The 17,096-nt window shown below is 42.8% G+C and overlaps 1 protein-coding gene across 3 annotated transcripts in view; it reads right to left on the reverse strand.

Annotated features, from left to right (window-relative positions):
* Window positions 1-17,067, reverse strand: part of MTRR (5-methyltetrahydrofolate-homocysteine methyltransferase reductase) — a 30,334-nt gene extending 13,267 nt beyond the window's left edge. For 2 of the 3 annotated variants that reach the window (XR_011430275.1, XM_005604352.4), the window contains exons 1-8: window positions 16,960-17,067; window positions 15,093-15,257; window positions 13,168-13,321; window positions 11,912-12,029; window positions 8,932-9,310; window positions 3,896-4,018; window positions 2,225-2,378; window positions 1,254-1,342 (exon numbers count right to left, since the gene is read on the reverse strand). Coding sequence is in view for 2 of the 3 variants with exons in the window: in XM_005604352.4 (XP_005604409.2) it covers window positions 1,254-1,342; window positions 2,225-2,378; window positions 3,896-4,018; window positions 8,932-9,310; window positions 11,912-12,029; window positions 13,168-13,321; window positions 15,093-15,221 (1,146 nt within the window). In the remaining variant the exon portion in view is untranslated. Of the gene's footprint in view, window positions 1-1,253; window positions 1,343-2,224; window positions 2,379-3,895; window positions 4,019-8,931; window positions 9,311-11,911; window positions 12,030-13,167; window positions 13,322-15,092; window positions 15,258-16,332; window positions 16,751-16,959 lie in introns of those variants that run through there. The other variant, XM_023625860.2, reaches the window with a different exon arrangement.
* Window positions 17,068-17,096: the final 29 nt, after the last annotated feature.

Below are 17,096 nucleotides of genomic sequence, written 5' to 3' on the forward strand. Positions count from 1 at the left end.
TCCGCAAGTAATTTGTGTCAAATGCTATCTGAGGTGCTCACGGGGACTGCTACTTTCTATTCCACGGCTCAAGCACCATCACGTCACGAATGGACGACACAGCCGTTTTCATGGGGGTCACAGGTGTCCCCGGGTTTAGCTAAGAATTCCTGCCTAAACGACCCAGAGACTAACAAGCTAAAGTGCTCGATACAGAGCCAAACAGCACGGGCACTCGGCAAACTCTGGAATGAATGGCACCTGCGTCTCTGTCTGGATCTCTGGTCAGATAACAGTTTATAAGAACACTTTCCATCACAAATTCTCAAAGCCAACAAAATTTCCTAACTTACAGGCTAAAATAGTGGCAATTATAAATCCTTTAAAATATTTTTCACTTTCTAATTATAGAAAATTTACAGTACTAAAGTAGAAAATATTGCACTGTTTGTAGAGAACCTGACAAACACTACTAAACTTTAAATTATAAATACTTTTAAAATAGCAACTCTAGGGGCCGGCCTCACGGCGTAGTTAAGTCCAGTGCACCCCACTTTGGCGGGCCAGGTTGGCGGGTCTGGACCACATTAATGAAAGCTGTACTGCGGGGAGGGCGGCCCAACAACAGCAGGATTCCTGCCCTTTGGCGATACGAGTCTGGCAAAGCCCAGCCTGGAAAGTTTACCCATTACCAGCCGCTGGAGAGACAGAGGAATCAGTAGTTCCTGGCCTAATACTGACATCTAGTGGATTGTTCTATCTCCAAACTCATCCAAATAGCAATATGCCCACCAAAACCCTTATGTTTTTCTTTAAGAATTCTAACTTAACCAGAAATAATTACAGAGGTTTACACAAAAGGAATCTTAACAGTAAAGAGGAGGCAGGAGGGAGGAAAGCCCACACTTTCATAGCTTCCTGTCGTCAATTAGAGAGTGTCAAGGTGCAGCTGGATAAACAAGGTCATCCAGGTCACTTTCATCAGCGATTAATGCACTACATCAAGTTCATGTCTAATAGAAGTCTAAGAAAAAGCCCTATTCTAAAAAATCTCTTTTCAGTAGAAACCAAAATTCAATAAAAGCACAAAGTAAAAATATTTGTCTGTGACAATGACACCTATAAAGATACCACACTCTCTTGGGAATGATTTTGAAAACATGCTATGAAGATCACATTTTCTAAGCCTGCAAAGGTCAAAGACCAAACTTAATAAATCCTACACGGAGCTGACTGTACTTTTAAATATTTACTCAAGGAAGAAACAAAAATACCTTTTTAGGAACTGCTCGTATTTCAAGGCACCAGGTAAGAATGAACTGGAGAGAACATCCCTCAGGTACATGTTGGGGCAAGGATGCGCCTTTGCAGGTACAGGGAGGAGTTCATGACACAGGAGATGAAGAAGAAAACGAAAGCACAATTAACTGTAGTAATGTACATTACAGGGCTATCAAAGTGTAATACGATTTGTGGCGATGTTTACTCAGTCAAAAAAATCCCCCAAAATGAATACAGCAGCAGAACCCACCTTACAAAAAAATAATTACAAATTCAAAAGCATTATACTATTAGCTGTATCTATCAAATCTAGGCACATCAAACAAAGAAAAGGAAAATTATCCTTTCCTTTCCTTGGTTCCCAAAACCAAGGAACAAAAAAGCCAAAAGATGGCAGTGGTCCACTAAAATTACATATTATTTCAGAAAGAATTTTAGAACTGTCTGAACTCCACTTGAAAATTCAAGCAAATAAATAAAAGAAGACTTCCTCTAATTACGGAAAAAACAATTATTTTTTACATAATAAGAATAAACATGCTATGAGAAATAAACATAACAGGAAAACAACTTTCTATAAAGGTTCATATAACAATAGTTTTCACTGCATGATGATTTTAACATAGGAACTTAGAAACAAAATAATGCTAACTGCAAAAAGCAAACTATCAAACCAGCCCACTAACCAATCTGCTTCTCCAAGACTACAGTTACATTCACTTTTAATGTCCCTAAGTGTCCAATAAGCATGGAATCCCTCATCATCCCATTCAGTGCAACTGATGTGGAAGTTAAGAAGCCAGCAAGACCAGCGAGCACCTCTGTCCTGCTCACTGACACATGGCCGACTCTCGGGGCATCCATGCAACCACACAGGGCCTTGGATGGGAGGGAGGTACTCGCGCTTGTCACCTCTGATCTGTTGGCCCAAGGATGCCCTAAGAAGTAGGAGCTCAGGGTGTACCTTTCTTCTTTGTGTCTGCCTTAATTTGCAAGAGGACACGGTGTTCTCTTCGGTCTTCAAGTTGTAGTCTTTGTAGGAGGTTCTGTACCTCAGAATCATTGTTGGGACAGATCACGTTGAAGGCATCTCCAGGCTGATAGGAAAAATCTGTTTTCTAGAGAAGAACCAACATGAAAGAAAAAAATCGCATGGGTTAGACTTTTAGTTGTGGGGTAACAAAAAGACAGTTTTTATTATATGACCATTTTAATATACAAATTAGAAACAAAACAATGCTAGTTGTAAAAAAATAACAAATAAGCCCAACTAACTGAACATACTTTTTATTAGGAGTACTGTGAAAAAGAAATCACGTAGTTATCCAGCGTTCTGCCCTGCATTGCTGCCTATGTGTAGAATGGAAATTAAGCCCTTCTTTTCTACAGAGTCAGGGACCTCAGTAGGTAGTGTTTTAATAACCCACGTAAACATCCCTCTTATGAAAACATACATACAGGCACACACACATTATGAGCAAAAGAAACTACTTAAGGCTGTTGGCAGTGTTTTCAATTTTCTTTCTTCTTTCCTTTGGAGAGGAACAGGGGTGAGAGAGGACACTTTGTATTTCCCTTAATGAGCATAAAACGTTCTACCATCTAGCTTGTGAACAGACACAGGCTGGAGGCAGAGCCACTTCCCACAGCACGTCTATGGACAGACGGAGGCAAAACGCAGCCCAGGGTTCCGGAAAGGGGCGTCTGACTACACCTGCTCGCAGTCCTAGCCTGGGAGGGAGACAGACTGGACCCACTAATCAGCCCACCCTTGCCTCTTCATGACAAAAGTGTACAACAGCAGAATAAAAAGTAAAATGCTTTGGTGTACAGAGAATATTTAACAATATGGATTAAAATGTTCAAAAGAAGTAACAGAGCTACTCCATAGAATGTAAACAAAACCATCTAGTTTTGACACCTGTCATATTTCTTTTTTTCTATTAGAAGTTTAATTACATCTACGTATACAACCTTGATGTGCTCTTTTCTGAAAGCATAACCCACTTCACTTCTCAGGACCTTCTTCAAAATAAAGAGGCAAGCTACACGACTTTGAAGGTGTACTCAAGCACCAAAGTTTCAGGATTATCAGTTTCTTAAGCTGAGGTCAATGGATTTCGATGGCGGGTGGGAGAAGGGCTCATGGTTGGAATTCAGAGATGTAGTACATATCTCCCTGACACCGTATGCAAAATGTTTATATATAATCATTTCTCTGGGGAGGGGTCTGTGACTTTTTCCAGATTCTCAAAGGAATGAGATATGAACCATTATGTGACTCTAGTCTGAGCTCCAACTAGCTGGCTGACCTCAGGTGAACAGCTTCCTCCCTGGGACTCTTCTTATATGGAAAATGCTTTTCTGATTCCATTATCCTTTGGTGACTTAATGAGTAAGGCAGCAACACTATTCTCTCAAGCTGAATCACCTCCAGTCACTCCTCATTTTAGTCCCTCCCTGAAGTGAAAAGAAAACAGGTGTGAGGTGGGGAGAAAAGATGATAGGTCCAGAAGAGAGGTCCAGCTGTCCTCTGAGAGACTCTTTCTTCCTGAGTATACAGGCTAGAACACCACACAAGTCTCTTCACTTCTTGACAACATAACTGTGCCGAGAAATAAATCTTGTAACTTACTGAAATGTCCAATTCTACCAGAAGAGTGGTTTTTATGGCATCATTTGTAGTCAGTTGAACTGCCTCTGAAATTGGAACTTGAAAAATTGGATCCACTGAAGTCACAGATACCTGGCTTTCCTCCTTGAGAAACAAATGTGACAAAATATTACTAAACACCATCTTCAATTATACTTACCACTGCCTCGCTTAGTGACTACATGAGATCTGTAGGATCTTAAGAAACTTACTGGCCATTTGAGCATTCTTTTCTAAGGTAAATGGCTACAGACATATGCATCGCAATCTTGCAGAAAAGAAGTTCATCCATAGTTTAAACTCCTTGTCTACTGGACATTAGGATTTCTGAAATACATACTGAAAATACCAAATATTAGTGTGTTCACATAAAGATCTAACAGTCTTCCTAATGAAGTATGCAAAAAGCAATAGTATGCATGCAGATTTCAGGAAGGAGATTCTAAACGAAACGACAGATGCTTAAGGCTGGCAGGTGTCTGTGTGGATGATCACAAGAACTCTCAAGAGTGGTGGGCAGCGCTGTTCAACAGAGCTTTCTCATTGATGGGAATGTTCCATATCTGGCTGGCAGTGCAGACAGACAGCACGAGGCAACAGTGCGACAACTAAGCGGGATTGTGTACCAGTGAGAGGGAACGCAGCAGCTGATGCGCTGAATCAGGTGCTTGAGAACTACGAGGAAATGGTACTGAGAAGGCCTGTGGAACTGGGGGGATACTTCTAAGCTTCCTGGACACTTCTGAAAAAAATGTAAAACCCTGAGAAAAATTAGTCAACAATTAAAAAGTAAGTGTGAAAGCTAGAAGACATCCTCAGTAGTGTACAAGGAAGCACTCATCTCTTGCAGCTTGAGGGCACAGAAAGCTACAGACCGACTCTGATAGGCAAAGAATGGACTCCTGAACCTGAAGGCTGGGAGACGGACAAGTGGGTTGAGAAATCTTGAATCCCTAGATTCCCTTAACTCTTGGAGCCTGCAGGAGTGGCCACTCCTTCCTATTAACAGCAAGAATTCCCTTCTTTCACTAAGACAACACAGGGACCTCTGCCCTGCATGATATATCCATGCCGCCACCCCTGCACCCCATCTCCTCTCCCGGCTGCAGGGTCAATAACTAGGGTGAAGTCACAATACACCAGGAGGCAGATGTGCTGGGTCAGCGAAGGCAGGCAAGGGACTACACTCTGAGAAAGTACAGGACACAGCAATATGCGCCAGAAGAGTAGGCACAAGACAGAATGCTGGGGTCCCAGGCCAAGAGGGCAGAACATAAATTTGCACACAGGAGTGTTCCTAATTGGGACACTCTCCTAGGACACAGGCTTTAACACCCTGGCAAGAAACCCTCGAGATGATGTGAATATGTTGACAGCACAGCTACGAGAACAAGGAAGAAGCAAGAACCTGCACTAAGTGAGTCAGAATTGCCAAGACTTCTATGGCCAGCATTGGAAGACAGGATTAACAGACTCCAGGAAGTGGGTCTAGCAGAGTGGATAAAACTATGTAGGGCCAAAACCCAGCAGATGACGATGTTCCCTAGAGACCCAGAGAACACACCACTGCCAAGGCCAACAGGCCTGTGCTGGTGCGAGGGGCACCACCATCTCTGAGAAATTCGTGACTGGCCTCCCAGCTGGCCAGAGCTAACAGCAACAGGAAAGCATGGACCCCCAAAGAACAGAGGAAGGTGGTAGCACTGAGCCAGCAAAGCCAGAGGTCACAATCATCATAGGAGTAGGAAGGCTGGAGGGGTGGGGTGGCCAGGGGCCTGACTTTCAGAATTAGTGGAGATGGGTGAGAACATGGCATCCTGAGGGTCAAAATAAACAGGCAGCCTCATGGGAACCAGATCAATCCTCACAGTGAAAAGAAATCAGGAAGCCATGAGCAGGAAGCTGCAGACAGCTGCCCCAGTGAAAATTCAAGATCTCTTGCCCAGTTTCTGGACCTGAGCGTTTCCAGACGCCCACTGATTTTGGGAGAGAGTAGGCCCCCAGGAGGAGGGCCTCTGCAACAGCACAGAAACTGTACTCAGCAATGCTTCCTACTGTCCTTCTCCCAAGGGATGAATGTACAGTGGGCAAAGGGGAATGCCCAGATACTTCAGGGACCTCTAGAAGAGGGACGGAGTTGATGCTGTTACTCAGGAACCCAAAGTGTCATCAGGTCCATGTATACAGTGAGACCTATGGGGCCAGGCAGTAAATGGAGCCCTGGTCCAAGTCTGGCTTAACGGGTCCACTGGGTCCTGGATCCTCCTGTGGTCACTTGGTAGTTGGCGCAACCTGCAAAATAGATTGCTGACCTGTGGGGTAAGAGCTACCACAGTGAGGAAGGCCAAGAGGAAGCCTCTTAATTTGACACTGTCCTCTCCCCTCACCAAGATAGAAAATGACAAACGATACAGCACCCTGGGAGGAATGACAAGTATCAATACCATCCTTAAAAATCTAAGGGATATGAGGATGCTCTCTATCATATCTCCATCTAACTCACAAGTCTGGTCTCTGCAAAAACCAGATAGATCCTGGGGGATAACAGTAAACCAGCAGCAGCCCCAACTGTGGCCTCCATACTGGATGGTTTCGTTTGATAGAGCAGATTTACAGGGCCGCAGGCACGTGGCATATGGGCAGGATTTAGCTAATGTGCTCTTTTCCATCTCTATCCCTAAAGAGAACCAGATACTTTCACTTGGAACAGACAATGGTAGATATTTACAATTTTGCCTCAAGGCTGTGATAACGCTCCTATTTTTTTTTTTTGCTTTTTCTCCCCAAATACCCCCAGTAGATAGTTGTATACTTTTAGTTGTGGGTCCTTCTAGTTGTGGCATGTGGGACACTGCCTCAACGTGGCCTGATGAGTGGTGCCATGTCCACACCCAGGATGCGAACCAGCGAAACCCTGGGCAGCCGAAGCGGAGCATGCGAACTTAACCACTGGGCCACAGAGCCGGCCCCGCTCCTGCCTACTATTATAAGACAGTCTAAAAAAATGTGGACCATCTGGATATTCAGCAAAACATCACACTAGTCTACTATAGCAATGACATTATGCTAATCTGACTGAATGAGCAAGAAGTGGCCAGTACGTTGGAGTCTTTGGAAGACCTCATGCGCCATGCAGACTGAAGGACCCGAACTGTAAGTATAATTTTCAGGAGTCCAACAGTCTGGGGCAGGTTAGGACACCTTTCCCCAGTAAGAATACACTACTGCATCTTGTACCTCACTTCTCCTAGAGAGAAGCATAACACCTGGTAGGCCTCTTTAGGATGTGAGGCAGCACATCCGTAAGTGGGATTACTACTCTAACCCAAACACCAGGTGACACGAAAGGCAGCCAACTCTGAGTGGGGCCGAGAGCAGGAGAGAAAGGGCTTTGCAGCAGCTCCAAGAGCTGATAGGAGGCCCTGCTGCTTGGATCATACAATCCAGAGACCCCACAGCAGTGGAGACATCAGTGATGGGGAAAAGATGCTGTATGGAGTGAGACTGGCTGAGGTCCTAGTTGAGACTGCACGAAAGCTCAGCTGCCCACTCTGCCAAATCTAGTTCCACCAACACCCCCAGTTCCCCAAGGTGATGATCGCAAGAGGATGCCTAAAAAAAAATCTTTTCCAATCCCTTGCCCTCTAAGTTTAGCCTTTAAGCAGATTTATACAAGTTTCCCTTAAATGGTTGAGATTTCAAAAATCTTTTAACCACATTACCAATTAACAACTGAAGTCTATTAATGACACCTACTATGAAAGAAACTCTTACAGATCCTCCTCCTAACTGAAGCACCTTGTCAGAGCAATCGGCGCTCGCTGTGCCTTCTGCCATGTGTATCCATCCTTGTGGCACACAGATAAGGGCTCTACCATGTCTGTACTCTGCTCCCGCCAGTTGGGTCACATGTTTACTAGAGTTGCTGTGTCTGTTCCCAAAGCCAACTAAAATGTACTTACCGTAATTATATCACTTAACTCACAAAATAAGGAAGTACAACCACAAAAACAATAACCCATAGTTGTTTACATAAAAACATACCTGTTTACCTGAACGCTTTAGAAAGATACTATTAAAATATGCTAAAAAACTGCTATTGTATCAGGTGTTTGTGAACAGTTCTAATATACTAGAAAGCTGTACTTAAATTGTTTCCCAAATGTCTAAGTCTTTCTTCATTAAAAATAAGAAAACAAGAGACGAGAAACCATGATTGCTGCATTGAGGGTGTGGTTCATGTAAGAAAGCGGAACTCCAGTCAGCCACTCTAAACAAAGACGGCTTGGCTGCATTGGAAATTTGCTCTAAGGATGCAGGAAGAAATTTCAGGGTACCATATACTGGCAGTCATGGGAAGAAATTAGTTATTATTCAACCTGATGCTCAAAAATTTACAGACCACTTTAAAGTCATTTATTTATTGATAGGAAAAATACTCCAGGCCAAAAAAAATAAAAAACAAAAGAAAACTCAATATAGACAAAAACAGGTCTATAAGATGTTATCAAGAGAAAGAATAATCTCCAAAGTAGAGTATGCAAGATTCCAAAAATCCGCACTGGGAAAGAGACTTTACGGCAAATAAGTCCTTCAAGTTTAGTTGCTAAGATAATTTCCTGACCGCCCACAACAACTTGCCCTTGATTGACTCACATCTAAAAAGAGAAACCAAGAAGTTAATTCTCCAAAATATTGGAGAAACTGAGCTCTTAACCATATACTTCTTCGAAGACAGACGTAATATAATAACACAACCACTTCTGTAATGGACGCGTGGCAGGCCACTGCAGTAACTACTCAACTCCACAACGGTAGCACAGATGCAGGCACAGACATGTCAATGGATGGGCACGCCTGTGTTCCAGTAAAACTGTATTTACCAAAGAGAGGTGGTGGACCACATTTAGCCAATAGGCCGAAGTCTATTAACCTCTGTTGTAATAAAAAAATACAAATAAACAAAACACCTGTGGTAAGATAAAATATAGCATGAAGCATGAAGTAAAACTGCTTACCTGGCCAAGAGGCTCCTGCAGATGTACCTGTAAATATTCTGGTGGTAAAGCAGGAATATGCAGAGAGGCTTGTGAAAGTGGAGGTATGGAACGGGTAAGTGAAGACTCACAGTCTGCAACCAAAGCATTTGATTGACCTCCGTTCACTGCATTTTGTTCCAAAACCTCAGAATTCTTTCTTCCTGAATCATCTAATCTCAGAAGTTCCACTTGTGATTCGATGTGTAACAGTTCCGGTTTCATGGGGTCTGTCCTCCAGGAGCCATTAGATGCCATTGTGAGAGCTCCATTCATCTCCTGTTTTCCTCTACTTGACATAAAATGCTTCGTGAGGGCAGCCCAGAGTCCGTCAATCCATGGCTCAACCACAAGTTCTAAACTGGATTATTGTAATAAAAAAGGAAAAAAAAATAAATGTCTAAATTCTCCACTTAAATACATAATAATGGGATAATGGCAGTCTGTCCATTTGCCAAAATGCTATGCAACTGTCAAAAATACTAAATATGATGACTATTCAGAATACAAAAAATACTAATGAAAAATTAAGTTAAAAAACAGAACATTATGTGTTCATTAGCACTGAGGTGTAAAAAATATGACCATGTATAAAGGTCAGAGAACAGAAACGGAGATATTTTAGTAATAGCTAATAGGAATGTGATTTCTCTTAATGTCCTAAAATAGAAACAGTAATCTTTAAGTTGTAATTTTAAACAGACATTCTAAATTCTGATGAGGCTAACAGAACTTACCCAAAATCTAAGACTACCCTAACATCACACATGGTAATTCTATCAATCGAATGCACCATCATTTTGCCTAGGTAATTTACTGATTTCTTCCTATAGGTTAAAATAACACTAAGAAATAACTCTGGATTAATGCTAACCTTTAGACTAAGTAAATAGCTCAAACCTTCTTTCAGTTGCAAACAATTTTTTTTGGTAAACTTTCCAGGGAGGCTGACCATAGGGGAAAAAAGCAATCATCCTTTAGGGAAGTTGAATTAATCATTAACACATTTTAAAATGCAGCAGTCTACTTAGTGCTAACAGAATAGGATAAGTCAACACCACCACTCCTACAGTCCCTGAGCAGATACGAAAGACCGCATCAGGACCATGCAAATAGCATCTTTGTCATTTTTAATCACAACTCAAAGAGGTATCAACTAAATTCCAATTCATAAAGCTAAATGACAACTAAGAGGAAGCACACTTAGACCTCTATCTTCTTATGGCTATAATTTCATTATATTTGTTAGGTGCTCACAAAGTACACAGCTCGAAATTTGGTTATACAATACATCTATCCCTCTGGAGCCCTGGAAAAGTATATAAAATTATGGGTCCAATAATGACAGCTGTATTTAAAACACCATTCCCACAACTCAGAAGTACTAAGATAATAATACTCATAATCAGAGAGAGTGCTAATGTTCTCTGAGTGTTTACTATATGGCAGTCCTTCCTCTAAGAGGACATCTGTATTAATTTATTTCATCTTCCCAAGAACCTTCCACAATACACATATTCTTATCTTTTCCAGAGGGAGAAACTGAGGCACAAAAGGTTTAAGTGGTCTGACCATGGTTTCACCGGCAGTAAGTGGGGGAGTCAAGGATTTGAACTCAAGTATTTGAACTCTGGTCTGCATTCTTAACCCCTTAAATGTGGTGGTTGGTACATTAAGCCAGGATGTCGTCTTGAAGCAATTTTAATTTTAGAAAAGGGAAAATTCAAATAAGGTAGTTAGGTTGAAAATTTAAGAGATTCAGGCTGCTGAAATATAAACTTGGCTTTTAACACTTGATGGAATAAATGAACATGGGAACTGAAAGCCTTTGAAGAGGAAGTAGAATACAAGACGGAGTGACAGGCCTAATGGATTATACAAGGAGTTAGCAATTAAATAGCTCCTACAGGACAATAAATATTGAACGCCAACAAAGTTCAAGGCGGGGGAAGCCCAATATAAAGGGACAAAACTAAAAGGCAGCATACAAGGAAATACAGTAGAGCTTTGACACCGTTAAGAACATGCACACTGGGGTGATGGAAAAAATCCATGGCATCGCAGCTGCAGAACATGACGGACGGAGTGGACGCAAAGGGTGAGTTAAGTGGAGGTAAGTTAAGGGAAAGAGAAGTGCCTCCAACATGCTTTTGCAAGGTGGTAACACGCAGAAAGCAGACATGCTGAATTTGCTATTATTCATAAGCACAGATCTAGTGAGTGGATATTTACTTAATGCATATACCTGGTAGGAAAACACTCAAGAGCATGTGCTGTTATCTGGCTAAAATAGTTAAAGGTTAAGCGATAGACTAAGTTGTAGGACAACAGCTGTAAGACCTTTGAATAAATACATTAAGAGGATTTAAGAAGTGGCGCATAGGGTGAATTTAACAACAAGAATAAATAAAAATATGGAAACAGAAATTATATCTCTGGTTGACACGGCAGTAGATGGTCATTAAGATGCAAGGGAGAGAGAGTCAAGGAGCCAGCATGCTGTGAGGGCCTCTGACCTGCGTTCTCTCAGTGAAGGTGAAGCGTGGCCCACTGGGTGCCCCCATGTGAGAGGAACTGCCTCCAGTCACTCCTGTGTGCACAGCAGACAGAAAAAGCACACGCACACCATCCAAGTTCCTAAAGAAAATGCTGATTTTTACAAATACCTACATGCTTTACAATAAAGCTAACTGCACTACAGCAACTTTTCTCATTTCTTCCATTTACCCATACTGAGATGAATGAGGCACTTAAAAGAGAAAAATCAGCAAAATTGGTGAATCAGGCTCTGGCTGATCTTCTTGGGTCCTAGAGCTAAAAACCTAATGAAACTAAAATGACTTTCGAGATGAAAGTTTCAGTGCTAAATCAAGTCAACCCGTTCTGTAAACCCGCAAACTCTCACAGCGTACGGACAAGGGTTTCCTGGGAAGGAGGGCAGGGCGATGGGCGCAGCTCTTACCCCACGCAGTCATCCGCATGGCCAGTGTCACAGAAACGCTGGGCACCAAGCTCCCGCAGCCGTTTATCAATTATCTTCCCCCCGTTACAGAAGTACGTGTACTCTGAATCACCGAGACCTAGAGCCCAGAGAGATCGTTAGTGCACAGCAAGGTTTAAATTTAAAGACATACAAAACAGATAAAATATTTAAAACACCACCATTCCACGCTCTTACAGATGGAGAAGAAAAATGTACAGTTTCATGTTTTCTTATTTCTTCCTTGAGTAATACTAAGAATGCAAATAATTTTCTTCCATTTTACAATGTAAAAGTACCAGATATACTGAAACAAAACATACTTTTTGACCACTGTTAACAGAAAGAAATTTCACATTTTCGTTTCCATGAATCTGTGTAAAAACATGGAAATCTTAAAGCAAGGATTAGATAGGTTTAAAAATACATAATATCTGTATCTGCAGACTTTTCTGATCCAGTACAGGGGGTCTGCAAACTATAGCCTGTGGGCCAAATACCACTCACTGTCTTTCTTTGTAAATAAAGTTTTACTGAAACACAGCCAAGTGCATTTGTTCACATACAGTTATTGTAGCTTTCTAGCTACAACAGTAGAATTGAGTAGTTGTTGTTGAGACCACACGGCCTGCAAAGCCTAAAATATTTATCATCCAGACCTTTAGAGAGTTTACTGACCCCTAATCTAGAGCAGAGAGAGGCATCTCTACAATATAAACAATCATTTGCTATGTTTCTGTGTTGGATAAATTAAGAATTGTTTCTATGCTTCCTGGTAAGAAAACGGATTAACATTTTCGTACGTTGTTGAAAATTGTGCCAATGTGCGACCGGGACTGAAAACCACCTTCGTAGGGGACTGGTTTTCCCCTAGAGAAGATATCAGATCCACTTGGGAGCTTTTGTGAAAATAAACAAATAAATACAACAGCACACAGAGTTGCCCATGCCCCTTCAGGGACTCTGTTTGAGCAGGTTGGGGTGGTGCCCAGCCTCCATTATTCTAAAAACGTTTCACTGTTGAATCTGATGTGCACCCATGGTTAGGAACACCACTCAAGGGGCTCGGCAGAGGTGCTGCTGTAGGTGAAAACTTACACATACATAAAATATTTACATAAAAAAACAAAAAGGACAAAACCCATACAATTATATCATAGTTTTGAAAGATACATTCAGATACCAGAATTAAAGCCGGTAATGACAGAGTACTCTAAGAGCACAAATACTGTCCATACCTAGTAACCCATACCGCAGGTGAGCAAAGAAATCAGCCGGCAGTGTCTTGTCCTGTATTTCTTTAACGAACTTGCGGGCTGTGTCAGGTGGATCTCCGTTGCCCGTGGTAGAAACAACGAGAACAAGGGGCGCTGTTTCGGTTTTTAGGTCATACTACAAAACAAGGATGCCACGTCAAGGATCTCCTGCTGTATGTATTTTGACTTACATCGGCAAGGCAATAGCTTAGCTTCCTCTGTCTAGACCTAGTGCCCTGTACACACATGGCATAACTGAAGAGAGGTACTCAGAGCATTTTCAAGTTGGGGAAGTAAAAGTGTTCTCTTCAGGTATCAAGGAACCCAGCTATGAGGAATCACTCCTCACTCGTTCAGGGTTCCAGAAGACTGAGAATATCACATCAGGGGTAAACTGAAATCATCACTATTTCCAAGTCTTCCAAATCAAGTTTCTAATTTTCACCCAAATTTAAATATTTCAAATAGAGCACATCACTGTCTCTATTTATAATGACTGCATGAGCTCTACTGCTCATGATATCATCTAATTTGGCTCTAAGGAATTCACCTTATTTTTCACGCTGATATAACTGATAAGAATTTGAGTTAACATTTAGCAGGCGAGTCAATGCTTACAGGATATTACACAAGCTGTGTACTAACTCCTACAGTTTGTTAAAGTTACTTCACCTTGAAAAGGACTATCATGACCTAGGAAGTACAGTTATCTGTTTAAACTGGATCAGGAACAAGAATTGGAAAAATCATTCAGCTGGGGAGAGCAAACAACATGAGCCACAGGATATTAAAAAGAAATCTACTCACCTCACTGTCAAACAGCCACTGACTCAGGTGGTGAGGTGACCCCGAGGGGCTGAATCAGGGCTAGTCACATGAGGTTAACGACTCTGTCCTTGTTTGTAGTGACAGATTCGGGCTGTATTCCATCACATGCCTCCCGCAATGTAAATTTACTTTGAAGTTACTGCAGAATTACAGAGTCTACCCAGATTGGCGAACTCCAGGACACACCCTGTTGGGTGAGTGACTACATCCGGAGTCACCCCGGCCTTGCTGCATAAAGGAACTAGCTGGTTCTCCTTCTATGAGCTGGGTTTATAATTCACCTGTGCTGCTGTCATCTAGCCTTTTGAACCAAAGATGTGAGAAAAGCTAGGGGGGGTTGTGAACTTGAGTGAGAGAGTAGAGGCAGGACAGTTTTTGAAGTATGAAATTGAATTTGATGGCTTAGTGGCTGACGCCTCCTCTTGTGGTATAAAAGCCTCTGCTAGTTGCTATGGCCTGAATTGTATGAAACAGTATAATCTGGAGGTCTCAATCAGAATAACTGACAGAGGAACATAAATCTGATAAGATCTTATGTATCCTAAGGTAGGAACTTCTGCAAAGACTGAATGTAAAAAAAAAAACAGGAGTCCCTGACCTAAAGAAACTGAGTCTTCTCCAGATACTTGCGCTTCTTTAAATTCTATTTCACAAAAGAATTACATGGTCCTTCACTTGAAGGAACTCTGACATGAATGGCAAGGTCTTTATTTGGGGGAAGCACAAATGGGGCACCAGGATTCACGCGGTGGAAAGTGCAGATGCATGCGAACACACACATCTCATCTGTTCTCACAGCCACCTCGTGAGATAAACAAGGCAACCACTACTATCTCCATTTATGGTTGAGGAATAACTTGTTTCAATTTTTGAGACTGTTTAGTCTAATCCAAATCTACTTAAGCATAAAAAATAGTTGGCAGGAATCTCACAACACAGTTGATAAAATACATTTCTGAGTGTTTAAAAAAAAAGATTATGGTGGCAATTAGTGTCCTACTTTGTTAACGAATGTGACTTCCCAACCAAAGTACTTGAAGGCATAAAACACAACACAAATCATGAGTGACAGCTCTTACCTTATCTGACTCACTAATACAGTGAAGATCTGCAGAAAATCCATGTGCAACTGCTTTCTCACATATTTCCTCTGCTATGGCCTTTGCCTGTCCTCGCTGTGTAGCATAGAGTAACAAAAACCTCCTCATCACCCCAAGGCGTATGCTATAGCTACAACAGTTACACTGGAAAACAGAAAAGGGGATTTCCTTCTTAATTAAGTAGGAACAAACTGCAGCTAGTAACTCTCCCTCATAATCTGTGAAAAAGACTGCAACAGCCACACATAATATGAAACAGACTTCTTTAAATTTGTTAGCATAAATTCTAAATAAGTCTAAAGAAGAGACTCCATCAAACCAGGGAGAATACAGGAAGGAAGCTCTAATTCCACAGTTCAGAAATCAGATTTGGGGGTCAGACAGGAAGGAAGCTCTAATTCCACGGTTCAGAAATCAGATTTTGGGGTCAGACTACTTGGGCTTGATTCCAGGGTCAGTCACTGACAACAGTGTAACTTTAGGAAAGCTACTCAGCTGATCTAAGTCTCAGCTCCTTCACCTTTAAAATGGGGATAATACTGCCCACTTGACAAAGGTTGATCGGTGAAGCAATGGCCCAGACACAGCACTGCTCAAAAAATCTTACATATCTTTTTGTTTGATCTTTTAAAGGAGGTAAAAGTAACAATTCCATTGAAATTGTAGGATTTTTGGTTCCTTCTTGATTCTAATGCTAAATAAACTCATCATAATACTAAAGTTAATCAAAGCACATACTCTGCTTTATTATTTAACTCAATATCAAATGTGAGTCCATGTGTATACACATACATATGTATAGAAAGAGAAAGAAAATGTTTTCAACGCACATTTGGTTTTACTAGTACCATATGTCTTTCCTGAAGAGAAAACCAGGAGAAAAATAAAGGACACTCACAGACTTTTTTCAATATTCATCCAGTGTCTAAAAGGGGGAACTGCCAATTTGTAGGGACAGATTTAAACTGAAACCCAAATCGAAATCTTGGCTTTTGGTGAATAAACCACCAACAGATTTATGCTCCTCTGGACAGTTACATCTAAGGATAAATTAAACCACGAGGAAATTAAAAGGTAAAATGAACCGTGTTACATAAGACGTTAAAAATCATGGAATATCCTTAGGGAACAGAACTGAGACACGCATTTGGCAGATGTTCAATAAACTGACTAAACGGACGAATGAATAACGTGAAGACACCACACATTCAGGGCTCACCGAGAACTGTCAAAGCGTAATGATGGAAAGATCATAGCTTATTCTCATTATAGTTAGCGACCTGGATCCCTTCCTGGGAGCCACGCACAGCTCTCGGTGCTTCAGAGGACGGAACCCTTAGTCCCACCACCACCTTACAAAGCAGGTACTGCTGCCCCACGTTTCCCAGAGGCGGTTCCCCGACACCGCAGGGCCAAGGTCAGGCGGAGAAGCGCTGGGGCAGGACCCCCGCGCACGCTCCGAACACTCCCGCGTTTCCAGCGCCCCTTCCCGACTCCCACGCGTCCCCGCGCCCCGATGTGCCCTTTAACCCCGTCTACAAGAGTGTTTGGAACACACACGCCGACGGAGGAGGGGCCCACAGCGGCCTGCGGGACCGGCGCCGACGGGGACCCGCTGCGGGAGGCCCCGCCCGAGTGCCCGGCGCACCCGGCCTCCGCCCGCAGCCCCGCGGGGCCGGGCTCCTGACCGAGCCGCGCGCTCCCAGCCCCGGCCCGGGGAGGGACGCAGGAGCGCGGAGGCCGGTGCCCTCGCCGACCCTGGGCCGCCTCCCCTCCGGCCCGTCTCCCCTCGGGCCTGTGCTGGGCAGGCGGCCCAACGCCGGGAAAGCCGCAGCCGCGTCCTCACCTCCTGGCGCCGGATCGGGCCGGGGACACCCCCGGAGAGCGCGGGCACAGCGGTCGCTGCCGTGCACCTGCGCACACGGTCGCGGCGCGCACGCTCAGAGCCCGAGACCAATAGGAAGCTGGGGAGGGGAGCTGCGT

This window comes from Equus caballus, chromosome 21 (genome assembly GCF_041296265.1).
Source record: "Equus caballus isolate H_3958 breed thoroughbred chromosome 21, TB-T2T, whole genome shotgun sequence".
In the NCBI taxonomy this organism is placed as follows: domain Eukaryota; kingdom Metazoa; phylum Chordata; class Mammalia; order Perissodactyla; family Equidae; genus Equus; species Equus caballus.